The following is an 18,510-nucleotide window of genomic DNA, read 5'->3' as shown; positions in this document are numbered from 1 at the left end:
TCTGCGGTGGACAGCCCTGTGGGAATGGGAAAGAACAAGTGTAGTTTGAACAGCCACTGGCCAAGGAGCCCATGGAACTGGATTAGGATATACCTGGCATAGAGGATCATTTACTTTGCTTGGAAAGTAGAGAGTTGAGAGGGATTTCTCCCTCCCCAGACATTGCCTGGCATCTTGCCTGCATTTCACAGAAGGAACGTATGGGCTGTGGGGTGAGCAGGAGGGTACTAGGCGTGATGTTTGGGCTTCTCTACCTGCAGTAATTGCTGAGGAATGCCTCCACTCACCCCAGAGAGCCCTAATGCCTGTGTTCAGAGGCTGCCTGAGAGGGTGGGTGAGGCCAGGCGGGATGGGAGTGCTGCTCCCTGCCATTCCCAGGCTCCCCAGCCTGGCTGCATTTGCTGTCTCCTGGGGAAGGTGGGAAGGCTAATGTCTCATTATGCCAGCAATTAGTCACATCACTGAGGCACATGATTCCTTGCAGGACTGGTGCCACCAGCTGCCACTCTGGCTGTGTTCAGTGCCGCTTCTCTCCAGAGCACTCTGAATGGGGCATACAATCCCGGGAAACGGTCACCACTTTCCTACAGGCGCTGCAGCCCCAGGACCAAGAGACTGGGACTCATTCACCTGTGTACCACAGGGCCACACAGGACCTCCAGAGACCAAGGGGACAGCCATGGAGTAGAGTATGTGGACATTTAAGCAGAGATTCCCTCACATGCCCCATACAAGTAAATATGTAGATACGTCTGTATACACATGTGCACATACGTGTATGAACGTGCTGTGAAGGAAAGGCTGTGCCTTGTAAAATAAAGTCCTCTGAGGCCCAACCAGGGAAGAGCCCAGAAGGAAACAAGTAGGAGGAGGGTCCTGTTTTGTTTCCCCTCCCTTGGGGTGTTCTCACTGGGTCTGGCCTGCAGGTTGGTCCCAGGGACTCTCTCCAACTTCTTGACTTCAGTACAGGAGCAGGCCAGACAAAGCCCTTATAGCACAGCAGTGACTGCCTTCCAGTTACTAAAAATGAAGACGAAAACCAGGTGAGAGCCCAGGGTCACTGGTCGTTTCCTAAGCTCAGGCTTCATATTCTAACAGCACTAGTCACAGTCGACTTGAGGGGCCTCAGTTCCCCTGTTCCTGAGAGAATAGCATCTCCACCCACCTCTGGACAGCCTGCGGCCCTCTCTCTAATGTGCCCTCTCCCCTTCCTGCCAGGGAGAGGTCTTGTAAAAACCCAGCCCTTGCAGCTTAACTGTGGAATAGGATCTTGCCAAAAAGGGCTGAGGGCTCAGGCACCGGCAAAGACCGAGTGCCTCCCGTGTGCCAGACTTGTGCAAGGGCTTTATGCCCTTCATCTCATGTAACGTTTCACGCCAATCCTAAGTAGCCCCATTTCACAGATGACAGTGGGCCCAGAGCATTATCACCCACGTTTCCTAGGGGTAGCGAGTGGCCATGCTAAGCTCCAGACCCTGTTCTGACTCCCCCCTCCAGCACAGCACTTGTCAATCCATGCAGAAAGAGCACCTGTGACATGAGGGGAGCCCTCCTCACACCTGTGGCACCCCCAACATACCTGGAGAAGGTGAAAGGGTCTGGGCTAGGATTTGGGGTCCTGGGTCATGGTCCTGGCTCTGCCACTGTGTGACTACAGTCAAATCCCTTCCCCTTTCTAGGGCTTTCCCTCCTTGATAATGGCCAAGCACCGCCCCCTCACATACTAATCTTTGTAGGCTCTATATATACCAGGGCAACTCCCCGCCCTTTCCCACCAAGCCCTTCCTACAGGATACAGATGGAGAGAATAAAACTAGCCCCTAAAAACATGAATGAGTGAAGGGAAATCCTCCCAGCATGGGAAATAGAAACCTCTCACTCTTGGCTGCAGGGCTCATCAATAATTCAGGGGCTGATGTTGGGTCTGATCTCTGCAGTGGCCTCATCAATATTTCAGCTCCTTCCCAGAGCTCTGTTCCTTAGCAACCACATCATCCATGCTTTCCAGGAGGGCTGCTGGGCTTTGTGCTCCCTGCAGTCCCTGTTGTATAGGTGCAGTCCGTGCTTGCCCTCGTGGGCAGGTGAGGAGCCACTCGGACTGGCAGCTTTGGGCCTCACAGTCCCAGGGGCGATGCTGCATACAGGAGGCATGGACACACCAGGCGAGGGACAGGGAGAGGGACGGTATGGCATGTCAGCCCCTGCAGGTCCACCCTGGCCAGGGGCAGAGAGACTGGGAGGGGAATTTTGGAAGGCGGTCAGGGTATGTCTCCATGGCTTGCCTCAGACTGAAACCCCTCCCCCTCATCCCTGCATGGGTCAGAGCCCGCCCTTGCCCCTCTGCTCTCCATCGGTATGAGGAAGAGGAGTGTTTCTCCCTTTCCCCCTCTCACCTGGGCTCAGGTGCTCGTTCCCTCTGTGGCTCAGGTGCAGTGGAGGCTTGCCTGCTACATCAGCTGAGACGCCGTGCTGCCGGCTTCCTGCGCAGTGACAAGATGGCAGCCCTGTTCACCAAGGTGGGGAAGACATGCCCAGTGGCTGGGGAGATTTGCCACAAGGTACAGGAGCTACAGCAACAAGTAGAGGGCAGGTGAGCCCCAGGCCAGCTCCTCCCATCCCTCTCTTCTGCTTTTTGAACTTGGCATTTGCTACTTCCCAGGTTGGCTTCCTGGGCTCATCTCTTGCCGGGCCCCTTGGGTGAAAGACCAGCCTAAGGGTGGGGGTTGGCTCCTTTTAGACACAATGCGCTGTCCCCCACTTCAACCCCTCATTTTAGTCCTCTGGGTTCTTGTGGCACCAAACTCTGCTCCCAATGCCACCAGTCCAGGGCCTACCCCCAAGCCCTCACACTTTCTTTGCAGGAAACCCTCAGCGGGCAACCAGGATGCCCTGCGGAGACAGGGCTCTGCCAGCGGGAAGGCCCCGGCTCTCAGCCTACAGGCCTTAAAACACATATGGGTACGCACAGCGCTCATCGAGAAAGTGTTGGACAGGGTCATGCAGTACCTCGTGGAAAACTGCAGGTGACTGCCCCATCCCCCAGGCAGCCCCTCCTTGGGGCCCACCTCCTGAGCAGCCCTGCACCCCTACGCCTCAGCAGGCTTGATTGTTCACAATAGTCTATAGACTTGCCCCGTCTTCCCCTCTAGCACCCCAAAGGGTGCTACACCAGGCACCCCACCTGGGTAGACCACACCAGGCACCCCACAAAGAGCTCAGTCCTTATGTACTCACTTCTTAGTGATTCACATGAATGTGGTCTTTGTGGAGATGTCCCTGCTTGGTAAGTTTGACTGCCCTGGAATGAGTCCTGCTGTCTGTCTCTCCCCCTGGCAGCAAGTACTACGAGAAGGAAGCGTTACTGGCAGATCCTGTATTTGGCCCCATCTTGGCCTCTCTTCTAGGTGAGCCTAAGAGCAGAGAGGCTGGTGCTGGGCTAGTGGGGGCTGAGGGACAGGTGCTAAAGGGGCACCGTGTGAGCTGACTGTCCCTGTCTTCACAGTGGGACCTTGTGCCTTGGAGTACACCAAGCTCAAGACTGCTGATCACTACTGGACTGACCCCTCTGCTGATGAGCTAGTCCAGAGGCACCGTATCCGGGGTCCCCCTAATCGCCAGGACTCCCCTGCAAAGCGCCCAGCCCTAGGAGTAGGTATCCCTCTCCCCACCCCTCATACTTATCCAGGCTATGCCCATGAGCCTGTATGGAAGGGCAGTTTGGCCTCCATATTCTTTGCAGACGCAATCTGGGCCTTGGAGATGCACCAAGGTACTGGTTACCTCAGGAGAGCCTTTTATCCACACTGGCACTTAACATATAAATGCCAGGAGCACCAATGGTCCATGGCTGGAGAGAAGAGGGCGGCCAAGAGCAGACCCAGGACAGAGTGGACCCCTGGGTCAGCTAGAGGGTCTGTGTGGAATCTTAACATTCCCTGAGGCTGATTCCCAGGGCTGGGGGCTGAGCCGTGCCTTTCTGCACAGATTCGGAAGCGGCACTCAAGTGGCAATGCATCAGAGGACAGGCTAGCTGCCTGTGCCCGCGAGTATGTGGAGTCCCTGCACCAGAATTCAAGAACACGGTTGCTCTACGGCAAGAACAACGTGCTAGTGCAGCCAGTAAGAAAACTTTAATGCCCACCCGTCCTTTCCCTCTCCTGAAGGCCCCAGGATTGGAACCTTCCAGTCACGTTTGTCCCGTTCTTCAGGGGTTTGACTAGCGAGAAGGGGGAGAAAGGGCCCTGCCCCCCACTTCACAGTTTCACAAGCCTTGTGCCCAGCCTTGAGTTGGCAGGAGGCAGGAATGTCATCTGCCCTGGATAACTGAGAACCAGGCTATCCAAAAGTGGGAATGGCAGCCAGAAGACAGGACGAACAGGATGGCTGGCCCAGGATGTACCTGGCATCCAGGAGACTAACAAGACAGAACCAGTAGCAGCACCAGGCCAGCCAGGGAGAGGAGGTGCCCACATCTACATGTCACTTGTATTCTCCCCTACTTCCTCCTGGCCTCCATTCCAGGATCCTGTGACTATGCTAGATCAGCCTCCCCAGCTCCCGCCTGGAGCTTATTTCCCATAGGCCTCCCTTGGGAGCCTTGACCCCTTATCACCTCTCCCTTCTGCTGTGTCTCCTCCCCCTAGAAGGAGGACATGGAGGCTGTCCCTGGCTACCTCTCCCTGCACCAGTCCGCAGAGAGCCTAACTCTGAAATGGACTCCCAACCAACTCATGAACGGGACTTTGGGGGACTCCGAGCTGGAGAAAAGGTGGGGGCTCTGGGACTCCCTCCCAGAAGCCAGGGAAGGGTTGGGGGGGGCCTGCCTGGGGGGAAAGGTGGGTGGACATACTCAGCTTACTCCAGGAGGCAGGTCTCACTCCTTATCCTGATGCCAAGAACTGCAGGAATAGGCTGCCTGGAGAGAGCTCTCTAAGATCAAGCCAGGCCTGGCATGAAGAGGTTTGCCTGAGCCAAGCTCTAGGCAGCTGAGACTGCCGGGCTCTGTGCCATGACAGCACGGGGCCCAGAGGGACATGGCTGGCTGAGGTCACTTCTCGGCTATGGTCCTCCTGTCTTCAGGGTAGTTTCACAGGTATTGGTGGTGGGAGATGAAAAAAGCGGGATGACAGGTCTTGGGACACAGTGACACCAATCTGGTTCATTTCCAGCGTTTACTGGGACTATGCCCTGGTTGTGCCCTTCAGTCAGATTGTCTGCATCCACTGCCACCAGCAAAGTGAGCCTCCCTTGTCCTGGGTACAGGGTTGAGGGGAAAAAGACCGCCTTCTCCCAGCCACATGCTGTGCATGGCCCATTGGATATCCTATCCTCCTCCTGTCATCCCCGTGCTTCACCTAACCGGGAGGCCTGGCTGACTGGGCTGTGGTGATGGCCAAGAGGTCTCAGGGAGGCCCAGCCTCACTCGCCCACATACACCCCACAGAGAGCGGCGGCACACTCGTGCTGGTGAGCCAGGATGGCATCCAGAGGCCACCACTGCACTTCCCACAGGGAGGACACCTGCTGTCCTTTCTGTCCTGCCTGGAGAATGGACTTCTGCCCCGAGGACAGCTAGAGCCCCCGCTCTGGACCCAGCAGGGGAAGGTACCTCAGGGCTTGGAACACTCTGGAGTAAAGGGATGTGTGAGGGGGGTTCTCTGCTCACCTTCCTTCCTTTCTCCAGGAAAGCCTCTCCAATTTAGAGGCTGCCTTGGGTGGGACCTTGGATCAGACTCTGCTCTGCACAGGCTGACCACCCACCCTTCCCTCCGCAGGGGAAAGTGTTCCCCAAGCTACGGAAACGCAGCAGCATGCGGACTGTGGATGTGGAGGAGATGGGCACCGGGAGGGCCACAGACTACGTGTTCCGGATCATTTACCCCGGCCACAGGCACGAGCACAGTGAGTATCCCAGGCCTCATCCGTGGAGGAAGGGAGAAAGATGCTCAGGGAGGTAGGGGAGTACAGTGAGACCCAGGAGGGGCTACAGGCAGGGTCCACTCACTGACCAGGCCAGGTTGAGAGGAGGGGTTCATTACTCAGCCTCTCCCCAGACCATCCCTTGCACATCATCCCTCTGAGAAGCTGCCTGTCTCTTCCCCTAGCTGTCTTCCTCCGCCTCGTTACCCCAAGATTCTTGGCTCAGCCGATATTGTACAGTATCCTCTTAGCCTTTCCTTCCCTGCCCCAAGGGAAAAAAAATGTGGTGAGACCAGAAATAGAAGATGGAGAACTCTACATTCCTCCTTGGCCCACAACCTGACCTCCACAAGGCAGCCTGGGTGCAGAATCAGTGCTTCTTTATGGACGGTGCAAATTGTTCACTGACTCCTCCAGAGCCAGAGCCCTTCTCAAACTAGCTACTGATGAGAAGAGCTTTAACTGGAGTAGGGATGCATCTGAAGAAGGTGAAACTTGGAGCTGCCTGGGGGACCTTGGGGACTTGGGGGCTGAAAAGGTGGCTTGGCGCTCATGGGTCCTGCCCTGCCTGCACACCTTTGGGCCCATGGGGCCTGTGCATAGGTATCTGGTGACACCAGAGTTTCTTTTCTGGTCTGAGTGCTGGTACGCCCTATAGGCCAGACTCGCCAATCGTGGGGATAAGGTCAGAGAATTTACCAGTGTGGAGCATTTGCTGCCAGCTGGACCACCTGCTCCCTGAATTTCCCAACTTGTGCCAATAAGTTGTGAGCAAGTTGTTTCTGTATTAGTGGACAGATTACCCAGCCTGCTAACACACAGCCATGGCACAACCAGCCCCAACAGGCTTGAAGGGTACAAGACGGGGGGATTCCCCTTCCAGAGGTACCTAACTAGGAGTCATGTCTTGTGTTAGAATGTGTTTGCAAACCTGGCATTTAATCTTGGGCTGTTGCTCGGCTTAGATTACTTAGTCTCCGCTTCCCCTCTTTAAGCCTTGGCATTTCCCAATTCTGGTCACTTTGCTTCAAGGACTGCTTCCCCAAAGGGCAAGCCAGGGCCCCAGGAGCTGAAACCCAGCCGAGTGACTCAGGCTCCTCAAGAGCAGCTCAGGGCAAACCTTGGAGAACTTTGGATTTACAGTCTGAAGAGGGGGTTTGGGTAATCTTCAAATTTGGTCTAGCCTGACCGTGATGCGAGCTAAAGAATGATCAGGATCCATCTGCCGACAGTCGTACCCAGCCTTGGCCAGGGCTGGGGAGCTCCTGAGCCGCCTGCCTGTCCCAACTGGTCCCTGTCTTTCACTACCCTTGCTCCCCCATCAGTTCTGTCTTCTGTTCTTCCTAGAGAGGGTCTCCAGTGGAGCTCTGGAGCTGCCGCTTTCCCTCACTTTCTTCCATACTGTCCCCAATAAATGGTCCAGAGAGCTTTCCATCCCACATCCCCTTCTCCGTGCCAGGCAGATTCCAGGTGACCCAGACTCTGCTCCCTCCCCATAAGGAGGGAGTCTGGTCCCTCCTGCCTGGACCAGGGTCCTCATGCCTCTGCCTCTCTCGCTGTTCTCTTTGAGCAGTCACTATTAACTACCACCACCTAGCGGCCAGCCGCGCGGCCTCGGTGGACGATGATGAGGAAGAGGAGGATAAACTGCACGCGATGCTCTCAATGATCTGCTCGCGGAACCTCACAGCTCCCAATCCGATGAAAGGTTTTTATCCCTGCCCCTCTCCTGCCCTGCCCCGCCCCACCCCCTGGCCCACCTGCCACCCACCGCAGGGGCTCGGACGGCAGTGTTGGCATTATGGGACTGGTACCCAGGGCGGTCCCCCATCAGGAGGCAGGTCAGGGAGGGTGGAAAGAGGTGCCGTTAAAAAGAGGGGATGGTACAAAGAGCAGGTGGCTCTGGGCTCCCCACTTGGTGTAGTGTAAGGAGAGGGCTTCATGCCTGAGAGGGAGGATCGTCTGCTAGGAAGGTCTGACTATTGGGAGCCCTGAATGGCTCTCCGAGCACTGTTCCCACTCCAGGGGGTCATGCTGGCAAACCTGAGGCAGTGTCTCTTTGTGCCCTGCTGGCAGGGAAGGCTGGACCCTCAGCCCTGGACCTCTGGTCCCTGACTTGACAGAAACAGGATAGGGGCACCAGGCCCCTTCTTGGGGGGGGGGGGGTGGAGGCTGGATAGCTCACACGAATGAGTCCTGTGGCTCAGGATGAGGTGCTGGAGCCACCACGGGAAGGGACCTAGGGGTGGGTTTACCCAGCAGGGCTGAGGGCTCCGGCAGGTACTGCCTGGTGCTTCAGCATGAAATCTGGAAATAAATGTGCCAGGGATATAAGATAGGTGTTTCCTGCCTTCACAGAGCCCGGAATCCACAGGTACAGAGGTCCCTTCGTTGTAAATGACACAGCACAGTGCCCATGGCCCCTCAGCATTTGTTCCTCTGTGTACCACCCATCTTTCTTAGCACAGAGCTAGGCTGGTAGAGAGGGAATCCTGCTCTTTTTTTAGAAAGTGACTGGCCAGGGGACCTGAGAAGGCTAGGCCGGGATGCTCAAGGGAAAATTGGTTATGAAGGGCCAGCTCTCTTGGAGTTTAGGGGAACTTCCCTGTCCCCACCCATTCCCATGCCACAGAATTTACTTCTTCTCCCCTTTCCCTTCCCTACAGAATGTATCTAAGAATATGTGACACCCCAGCCACCAAAGCAGCCATGGGTCTCCCCCCTTCCTGGGAAACCAAGTCCATGGCCTAGCACACATTTAGCACACCCTTAGCACAGCCCTACCAGCTGCCCCCTACCCACCACATGCCTGCCCTTGCACCTCCCTGCCAGCCCTCCTGGTAGGACCCACAGACCAGCCCGGGCAGGAGTGCAGGGGAGCCAGACAGACTGCCGTCTGGCCCCTTGCAAACCTGGGCTTGGGGCTGATGCTTATTTATGGGATAATGGACTTTGAGCAGTTTGGGAAGGCTGAGCCAAGAAGGACAGGGATCCCCAGGAACTGATGTCAGGCTTAGGCTGGGGGTCCCAGCAGAGGCCCTGTCCTGGCAGACTTGGCACCAGGAAGCCTGTCCCCGACTAGTCTTAGGGCCTCCAGGGTCAGAGAAGCCTCCATGTACATGGGGACCCGAGGCCTCAGGGCTTGTCAGGGCTTCCTCTTGGGGAACTCAGGAGCCAGACCAACCCAGTAGGCAGCTCCTGGGCCCCAGTACTTGGGAAAGGGGAGGAGGCATGAGAGGAGAATTGGCAGGTGGTTGGGGATTTGACGTGGGAGCCCCCACCTCCACCCCAGTCCATAATGACAACACTGTTGAGTCCGTTCTACTAGCCGTTGCTTCTCAGGCCTGCGACATGCTTGACTTGTGCATGTGATTCAAGTGGCGGGTGTCCAGACTCTCCTCCCTCTCCCCCACCTCTCCTCCTTTTCCTGCTGCCTCCCCACAGAGCAGAGATGCTGTTCACTCTAATTCTGCTCCAGGCCAGGCACCTTTCACTCGGAGTCTTAGGGGCTGTGGGGTTCAACCACCCTGATTGTTTTTGCTTCAAACTTTCCTCATGCTCAGAGGAGAGAGTCAGAGTCAAAGCTGGCCCAGCAGACCCCTCCCCCCACCCAATGTCCAGCCTGCTGCCCCTCACCCAGTCACTCCAGAGCTCCAGCTGTCTGCACTGGGTTAATTCAGAGATGTGGTGTTCAATGCTGGCTGGTTCAGCTCCTTCCTGGAGAATTAAGGTGAAGAGCATTGACCCAGGAGTCTTGCCTTGGTTGGGCCCTACTTTCTGGGCATGAGCTTGTTTCCCTGTGTGCCCCCCCCCTTCATCCTCTGCACCTGTGGCGCCCCCACCTTCCCGCCTGTTGCCTGCTGCCTGCCTGGCTGGGCCCGCTCCTGCCCCCCTCCCACGATCGGCCTCTCTCCTGCCTGCTGCAGGGGCATGAGCTGGGCTCCTGCCCCATCCCACCTGCATTTATCCCCTCCCTCTTCCCACTTTTGGGCATGGCTTGCAACTCCTCACTCCCAGAGCCGCAGCCCCCCTATACCAAATATGTTCCCTTAATTTGCCTCCTGGTGGAGCTGAAGGGCCAAATATCTACAAAAATCCCAGCTGTGGGTCTGGGAAGAGAGCCTCAGGCCAAGACAGGGCATCCTTTGAGGGGAGTGGAGAGGGCTCAGCTCAGCCCTCCCCACCAAGGCACACCCAGAGCTGGAGTCCGGCTCCTGCAAAAACCAGTCCTAGGTCTGCTCCAGACTCCTGGCAGGGCCAGGGCCCAGGCTGTGATTCGTAGGAAAAAAAGCTACTTGAAAAGTCTCTTCACATGTCTCTCTTTCCTCCTCTTCCCTCTTCTGTGCTCTCCCCCTCCCTCCTGGCGTCATCTCCTGGTCCTTACACTTTCTGCCCTCACTTTGCTTCATCTTTGTGACTCACTGGACCTGCCAGAGACCCCTTATGAGCGGTATTCTGCCCCACTCAGGCCCTGGGAGCTCTGAAGGGTCTTGAGTTCTGATTCAGACCAGCTGAGCTGGCCCAATCTGCTGGCGGTGTAGATGCGTCCAAGGAACCATCTTCTGAGGCTGCACCTGGCACATTCTTCTGGACAGTGGAACTGTGTGCCCAGCCACCACCTCCTCAGTGGCCTGGCAGCCCCGGGAATTTTGCTCTTCCTGCCGGCTCACCTGTGTATTTGGAGGAGGCCACCATGCTAAATTCAGGCAAGGCGAGGATGGAGAACTCAGGACGAACCCATGTGAGCTGGCAGTGGGGGCACCTGGCCTGGAGGGGAGCACTGCTCCTCCTTAACCACAAGATCTAGAATCCTCGGAGGGGTGAGGTCTGGGGACCAGGACAAGTGGCTCCGGGATCCTTAGGAGCTTTGATCAGGGGAGACTCCAGGTGTGGAGAGGTTCAAAGTATGCAGGATTGCAGGCACCTTCCTGCGCATCTCAGAGTTTGTCCAAGAGAACCAGGCTGAATCCTCAAAAGCCAAGCCAGCTAGCAGTGTTTTAGAGAGCTTAGGCTTTCGTTCCTTCTCTTTTTTCTTCTCCCTCTAGAAAAGCAAGCGTTCGTTCCGTTGCTGCTAGCAAGTTGGAGAGAACAGACACACTTACCCACATGCAGAAAGACTAGGTGGAGGGCAGGAAATGTCAGGCACTCCACCATTTCCATCTCTGGGCTCCGCACCAGGCAGGCACCACCCTATGGATTTGCTACCAACGGGTGACTCCGTGCTGCAGCTCTGGGCACAGAGGTGGGCGTGCTTCAGGGTGCTTGGGGGACGAGGCCTGCCAGGCCCTGACCAGGGCCCCCTTCCTGTCCTCAGATGCTGGTGACATGATTGAAATGCAGGGCTTTGGGCCCGGCCTGCCAACCTGGCACCTGGAGGCCCTGTGCCGCCAGGGCCCCTCCTGCCTCTCCTGCTCCACCAGCAGCTCCCCATATGCAGCCCCCAGCCATTGCAGCCGTGTCCCTGACCGGTGAGTGGGCAGGGCCCAGAACACCAGCTCCCTGTGGGTGTGTCTGTGTGTGGGCATTCTGCCCTTCAGGGCTATGTCACTTGTCTGACAGGGTGGCCTCAAGTTGGACAGACCTGGGTTCGAATTTCACTTCTGCTACCTATGTGACTTTGGCAAGTTATTGAGTCTCTGTGGGCCTCTACATTTCTGAGCCTCTGTTTCCTCATCTGTAAAATGGGAATAATACCACCTGGTTCGTAAGGTACCTGTAAGGATTAAATGAGGTGTATGACTCATACGAGTGCCCAGAGCTGTGCCTGGCACCACGGTAGGTACGCAGTACTTGCGAGCTCCCCTTCCTAATGTGGATGCAGATTCTGCCATCAGGCTGTACATCTGAGGACACACCAGATATCTGGGCATCTGCCAGGTGCCAGGAATGGTGCGTGAATGGCATTTGTGTGCAGGTCACATTGCCAGCACTTGATGCTTTTGCAAGGTGCTCTCTTTTACCTGTTACTCCTAATGACCTGAGGTGGTTCTCTCCATTTTCACATGAGGAAACCCAGATTCACTAACATGAAGTGAAGTTAGTTGCTCAAGGTCCCTTGGGTGGTTGGGGCCAGGCTGGGTCCCCAGCAGCACCACCTAGGGTGGCTGCCAGACACAGGGAACCCACAGACGTGTCGCTGGGCTGTGGATCCTGCTCCTCGTACTGCCCGAGCACCTTACCTGTCCCCCACACAGGATGTCCTTCTCTCTCAACCTCCCCCAACCAGAGGGGCCGTAGCCCCTCCTCTCTGAACCAAGTTATTTCCACAGGTTGCCCCTCAGGCTGCTGTGTGAGAGCATGAAGAGGCAAATCGTGTCCCGGGCCTTCTACGGCTGTGAGTGCAGGGTGAGGTGGGGTCGTGAGGGGTGGGGGCTGTGGGAGGCACCACTTGACGGTGTTCTGGCTCCCCTGCCCCCACAGGGCTGGCTTACTGCCGCCACCTGTCCACGGTGAGGACGCATCTGTCAGCGCTCGTGCGTCACAGCATCATCCCGCCTGCCCGGCCCCCAGGAGCCTCCGGGGGCCTCACCAAGGACGTGTGGAGCAAGTATCAGAAGGATGAAAAGGTGCACACTCTGGGATGCCAGGGCTAGGGGCCGGGGTGGGGTGGGGAGCAGCAGTGAGTGCAGAGCAGCCTGCTCTGGGAGCAGCTTGCATAGACCAGATGGGCATTCAGGTAAAACGTAGTAGGGCCAGGACCAATGGCCTTGGAGTGGCCCAGGTCAGACAGCTGGGTCTGTGGGTCTCCATAGGAAGGGGACTGGACTGGTTCTTGTCTGCTTCCACATTATTCTGAAATCTTGGACAAATCTCTGCCTCTCTGCTCCGTTGCCTATCCTGGAAGGAAGAGAGGTTGAACTGGATCTCATCCAGCTGTAGTCTGGGGCAGGGAGGATGTGACCCTCCCAAAGCAGAGTCTGTCTGGGCTTCAGCAGAGTGACTGAATCACTGCCCCGGCCCTAGCTCTCCATGGGATGGATGGAGATAGGGCCACCCAGCTGGGCCGCAGTTACCATGGGGGCTATATGACCTTTACCTCCTGGGTCCCACAGAACTACAAGGAGTTGGAGCTGCTACGGCAAGTTTACTATGGAGGTGTGCAGCACGAGATCCGTAAGGATGTCTGGCCCTTTCTGCTTGGCCACTACAAGTTTGGCATGAGCAAGAAGGAGATGGAGCAGGTAAGGGGACCCCCCCCCCCACCTCCCGTGGGGATAGGGAGATGAGCTGAGCCAGGGGACCCCAGGGAGGGACCCCTGAAGCCTTGGCCCCTTCCCAGACAGAAAGGAACATGGCACAGGAAGATGTTAGCAGAGAGCAGCCCCGCAGTCTTCACCCCTGCTGTCCCAGGACACCCCTCCCTCCATGGTCACGGTATGCTCTGAGACAGGTGGACTCAGCAGTGGCAGCAAGGTACAAGCGGGTGCTGGCAGAGTGGAAGGCCTGCGAGGTGGCAGTGAGGCAGCGGGAGAGGGACGCGCAGCCAGCCACACTCACCAAGTTCTCCTCGGGCAGCAGCATTGACAGCCATGTGCAGCGCCTCATCCACCGAGATTCCACCATCAGCAATGACGTGAGCCTGACGGGACCCGGGGCAGCCAGGGGCAGGGGCCACCGGCGTTTTATAGGAGTAACATGGAGTCCTGAGCACCAGCCCGACCTCTAGTAGTCACTGGCACCGGTGCCCTGGGAGAATGGCTTAATGTGTCTGTGTCTCATTTTCTTCTACTGAAAAACCGGGTGACTGTCCCCCTGCTGCCCATTTCTCTGAGTGTTGCAGGAATAAAATGAGATAGTGAACTATGTTCTGTTTTAATGGACAAGAAGGGAAAGAAGGGTATATCAGGATTTAGGGAAGCCCTCCATCCTTGTAGAGACATCTCAAGGCTAGGGACAGGCAGCCTGGGTTCGAGTCCCAGGTCCGCTGCCAACAAGCTGAGTAACTTCTTTTCTTTGGGCCTTGGTGTCCCCTGTCGCCTCTGACTGTGGAGATTTCACCAAGAGCTACTGGTCAGAGACCAGAACAGCTCTCAGGTCCCATTGGTGTCTGGAGATCTCCCTCCCTCTGTGGTGTTTTCCATCCCCTAGTGGAATTAACCAGGCAAAGCTAGTTCAGAGCCTGTGTAGTTCTTCTGGCATCACCCCTGCCTTTAGATGAACAGCAGGTGACAAAACGTGGCTTGCTGGCTGAAACAGAAAGGATAAGTTTCCGTTTTAGGGATATCCTTTTATTAACTTACATGGTTTTTTTTTTTCTCTAAAATTGTCTCTCTTGATAACATACATTCTTGTCACTTTACTAAATGCTTACCAGCGTTAACAGAAAACTGAAGCTGGAGAAATATAACTTTGTGCTCCTTTCCATGTGCTTTGTTCTTACTCCCCTATTCATGAGCGTATTCTCTTTCTCTCTGGCTTTGGGTTTTGTACAGTCCTGAGTCTGAACCAGCGCCCCAGATGCTTAGCACATGAACAGCAGTAGCTTTCCTTTGCTGGCACTAATCTGAGGCTCTGTGTCGCCTTAGAATCATGGCCTTGCCTGATTCTAACCCAACACTTCATGCTTCTTGCCAAAGTGAAAACTCCTTTTAGTATCCCTTTCCCTACATAGCCCAAATAGAAAAAGAAAATCCGTATATGTCTCTTTGATTCTCTCTGGGAGTTGTCCACAGAGGTGGACTGTTTCTAATCAGCAGAACAGGTTACCTTGCCAGTTGTCCCCTCCTGAGCATGTGTGTGAAACTAATATAACTGATTAGGCACTTGCTAGAGAAGTTTCCTGTCTTGTTCTGCCAGTCAATGGAAAATAAGGGAGAACTTGTTTTCCTAACACCCCCAGCCTGCCGCCCACCAGGCTGCCCTAGCAGCCACACCAAGTCTAGTGCCAGCCTTCATTAGTACCAAGCTCTCTTTTTTTTTTTTTTTTTTTTTTAATTTTTTTTTTTTTTCAACGTTTATTTATTTTTGGGACAGTGAGAGACAGAGCATGAACGGGGGAGGGGCAGAGAGAGAGGGAGACACAGAATCGGAAACAGGCTCCAGGCTCTGAGCCATCAGCCCAGAGCCTGACGCGGGGCTCGAACTCCCGGACCGCGAGATCGTGACCTGGTTGAAGTCGGACGCTTAACCGACTGCGCCACCCAGGCGCCCCAGTACCAAGCTCTCTTAACTGGAGGCAGCCTCACGTCTTCAGGCGTTAGTAGAGTTACATGTAACTCACATCCGCCATCAGGTGTCTAAGCTTCTAGTTCCCCTTCCCTGCAGCAGCCACAGGTAGTCCTGCAGTGCTTCACACTTTTTCTCAGGCCCCAGAGAGAGGCCTGAGGAGGGGGACTGGATGGGGCTAAAAGATGGTGTCTCCGTGTTTGCGCGGAGCCTGATTGCTCTCCCCCTGATTGTGTGGGTCAGAGGGGAGGCTTGGCAACCTGGGGGTGGTGGGTGAGGCAGTGTGGAGGCCATGGAGTTGTAGAATTCTCCATCCCTCTTGTTCGGACCCCAGGAAGGAAACGGTGAGCTGAGGGAAGGTGCTGGAGTATAGGTGTGAGCCCCACCATCTCTTCACCCCTACCAGGTATTTCTCTCTGTGGATGACCTGGAGCCCCCAAAGCCCCCAGGCACTGAAGATCCCAGACCCGAGCCTGAGCAGGAGCCGGGAGCAGGGCCCCCCGGCACCACCATGGTGGAACAGCAGCAGTCAGTGGAGTTTGACTCTCCAGACTCGGGACTGCCATCCTCTCGCAATTACTCCGTGGCCTCGGGCATCCAGTCGAGCATAGACGAGGGGCAGAGCATGGGCTTCGAGGAGGAGGACGATGGCGGTGGGGAGGAAGGCTCCGACGGGCCGGTCCTGGCAGCCCGTGTTTTCTCCGAGCCCCAAGATCCCAGCCAGGAGAAGGCCTCGCGGGCTCGCGAGCTGGAGGCAGGGGAGGAGCTTGCGGCCGTGTGCGCTGCTGCCTACACTGTATGTGGACATTCCCCAGGGACTGTTCTCAGCCAGCCCCAGAGGCCCTCCTGACATCCCTGAGGCGTGGGGACGGGCTGGTGGGTGGAAGGTGGGGCTACCCTCACTGTCCTGCAGGGGGTGCTGAGCTCATCTCTCAGCATCCCTGGGGGCTCTGTTTTCAGAGTCTCTTGGTTCCTGCCTTTGCTGCATCCCTTTATGTAGGCACCACTTCTGGCCCCCAACTCATTCCTGAGGGCCCCCCACTCTTTCAGATAGAATTACTGGATACTATGGCCTTAAATCTGCACCGCATAGACAAGGATGTGCAGCGATGTGACCGCAATTACTGGTACTTCACACCCCCCAACCTGGAGAGGCTCAGAGACGTCATGTGCAGGTGCCACTGTGGGGCAGGGTTCAGGGAGGGAGGCAGGGACCCTGCTCTGTGGAAGGTTAGGTCTGGCAGGTGCCCTGCTCCTCTGCCCTGCACTGAAGCACACTCAGCTCTCTCCATCTGGAACACTTCCCCGCTGTGCCCCCCACCCCACCCCTCTTCTTTCTTAGGGGTCTTTCAGATCTCAGCCTCGGCCATACTTCTCCAGGAAGCCTAGCTGATTGCCCTCACCCGAGCAAACCGAGCGGTGAAAGCCGTTTATTGTCTTTCCCTGAGCCCCTGGGTGCCTTGAGGACAGAGACTGTGGGTTACCACTATACTCCCTGAACTTTAGGGTCATGGAAAGGCTGACTTCTGGGTAGCAGGCCGCTCTAGGGACCATCTCCCTAGGGGTCCCTGCGGGGAGCAGAGGATGGCACACAACCACAGTGGCTCTCTCCCCGTCATTTCAGCTACGTGTGGGAGCACCTGGACGTGGGCTATGTGCAGGGCATGTGCGACCTGCTGGCACCTCTCCTGGTCATCCTCGATGATGGTGAGGGACTGGGCCGGGGGTGGGGGTTGAGAGTATTCCCAGAATGGTATTGGGATTGGGCTGAGATCAGCTGGAGAAAGGAAAAGAAGACCACTAGTTCTAGAAGGGTGGGAATGTAGGTCAACCCTGTCGTCCGGACCACAGGACACCTCCTGTGAGATGAGGCATTGGGGTCTGCTGCCTTGCCGGCCTCACTCCCCATCTCCCCTCAGATCAGCTGGCCTACAGCTGTTTCAGCCACCTCATGAAGAGGATGAGCCAGAACTTCCCCAACGGGGGCGCCATGGACACCCACTTTGCCAACATGCGTTCCCTCATCCAGGTGAGGTGTGCAGCTGCCTGTGGGCTCGTGACCAGGCACCTCCAGGCTCGTCCATAATCCACAGGGAGGCCAGGGAGCATTCCAGAAATGTCCTTTATGTATAAGCTTAATTTCTATCACTTGAGAAATCATTGTTTTCAGTGTTGCAAATTGAGGGGGATGTCAGTATGGGAATACTGTGCCCGTGAAAGTGTTGGTGAGTAGTACAGGTGACAGTGAATCAAACACCCAGAAAGTGGTATAATTGCAAAGAGAGCAACTCCCAGAGAGACGGATGGGGCAGCAGAGGGCAGCCTCCACCCAAGGAGACCGGAGGGTCTCGGGAGCAATGCCAGCAGCCCGCACAGTGGGCAGGGGAGGCTGGGAGAGGCAGCATCAGCTCAGTTGGCCTCCTTTTCTCTACTTCTGCAAGATCCTGGACTCAGAGCTGTTTGAGCTGATGCATCAGAATGGAGACTACACCCACTTTTACTTCTGTTACCGCTGGTTCCTCCTGGATTTTAAGAGAGGTAAGAGATGGGTTGATGGTGGGACTAGGGTCAAGGCAGTGGGAGATCCTTCTCCCCCAAAGTCAGTGGTTCCTAACCCTAATTGCACTTTGGAACCACCAGGGAGCCTTTTAGACATGCCAGCGTCACGGGCTCACCCAGCCCCAGACTTAATGAAGTGTGGCTGCCTGGGCATCCACAATTTTAAAAGCTCCTTACGTGATTCCAAAGTGCCGCCAGCAGTTACCCTAAGCCAGTGGTTTTGGGGACTGTTTCCAAACCAAATCTTCTCAAGCAGCAAGGCTTATAAAGAGCAGCTGACAAGAGCACAGGTGTGAAGGCTGCCCAAGTCCAGTGTGCGGGAATCACCAAGGAGAAGGGCAGGGTCTCGACCTGGGGCTTGGAACCCTCTGCTTGGACAGGGCTCTGTGGAACAGGGAGAACCCCAGGACCTAGGCCTCTGGAGTTCTGTCTCTGCATTTGGCTCTACCTAGAGGCCCATGGGGAGCCAGGCTCAGCCTTAGCCCCTAACTGTCCCCAGAGCTGCTGTACGAGGACGTGTTTGCCGTGTGGGAGGTGATCTGGGCGGCCCGGCACATCTCATCAGAGCACTTTGTCCTGTTCATTGCCCTGGCCCTGGTAGAGGCCTACCGTGAGATTATCCGGGACAACAACATGGACTTCACCGACATCATCAAGTTCTTCAATGGTAGGAGCCGCTCCAGCCATCCCGGCTGCCCCCTGCAGGGGTTTGGGAGGCTCCACTTCTGGCCCAGGAAGGGTTGGAGGGGCTCTCAGAAATCTCCAGTCCCTTCCCCGTAGGCAGATGTCCCGAGTCCAGCAGGTGGAAACAGCAGGGTGGGCCACCACAGGGCTCCTCGCAGACTACTGCCCCTGCCCCAGCATCCC

The 18,510-nt window shown here is 56.2% G+C and overlaps 1 protein-coding gene across 9 annotated transcripts in view; it reads left to right on the top strand.

Annotated features, from left to right (window-relative positions):
• SGSM2 (small G protein signaling modulator 2) overlaps window positions 1–18,510 on the top strand; it is a 38,405-nt gene that overhangs the window by 15,565 nt on the left and 4,330 nt on the right. For 3 of the 9 annotated variants that reach the window (XM_086686335.1, XM_086686334.1, XM_086686333.1), the window contains exons 3-23: window positions 2,428–2,590; window positions 2,862–3,023; window positions 3,337–3,404; window positions 3,503–3,648; window positions 3,985–4,119; window positions 4,644–4,768; window positions 5,169–5,236; window positions 5,444–5,604; window positions 5,775–5,901; window positions 7,493–7,627; window positions 11,234–11,387; window positions 12,189–12,253; window positions 12,340–12,485; window positions 12,972–13,100; window positions 13,310–13,492; window positions 15,491–15,880; window positions 16,135–16,259; window positions 16,709–16,791; window positions 17,004–17,113; window positions 17,526–17,622; window positions 18,143–18,310. In XM_086686335.1, coding sequence (XP_086542461.1) covers window positions 2,428–2,590; window positions 2,862–3,023; window positions 3,337–3,404; window positions 3,503–3,648; window positions 3,985–4,119; window positions 4,644–4,768; window positions 5,169–5,236; window positions 5,444–5,604; window positions 5,775–5,901; window positions 7,493–7,627; window positions 11,234–11,387; window positions 12,189–12,253; window positions 12,340–12,485; window positions 12,972–13,100; window positions 13,310–13,492; window positions 15,491–15,880; window positions 16,135–16,259; window positions 16,709–16,791; window positions 17,004–17,113; window positions 17,526–17,622; window positions 18,143–18,310 — 2,940 coding nt within the window. Of the gene's footprint in view, window positions 1–484; window positions 690–2,427; window positions 2,591–2,861; window positions 3,024–3,336; window positions 3,405–3,502; window positions 3,649–3,984; window positions 4,120–4,643; window positions 4,769–5,168; window positions 5,237–5,443; window positions 5,605–5,774; window positions 5,902–7,492; window positions 7,628–11,233; window positions 11,388–12,188; window positions 12,254–12,339; window positions 12,486–12,971; window positions 13,101–13,309; window positions 13,493–15,490; window positions 15,881–16,134; window positions 16,260–16,708; window positions 16,792–17,003; window positions 17,114–17,525; window positions 17,623–18,142; window position 18,510 lie in introns of those variants that run through there. The other 6 variants (XM_086686332.1, XM_086686340.1, XM_086686339.1 and 3 more) reach the window with 5 other exon arrangements.

Source organism: Puma concolor, chromosome E1, assembly GCF_028749965.1.
Source record: "Puma concolor isolate L17-30 chromosome E1, mPumCon1.1.hap2, whole genome shotgun sequence".
Classification (NCBI taxonomy): domain Eukaryota; kingdom Metazoa; phylum Chordata; class Mammalia; order Carnivora; family Felidae; genus Puma; species Puma concolor.
This window is presented reverse-complemented; position numbering and strand designations above follow the sequence as displayed.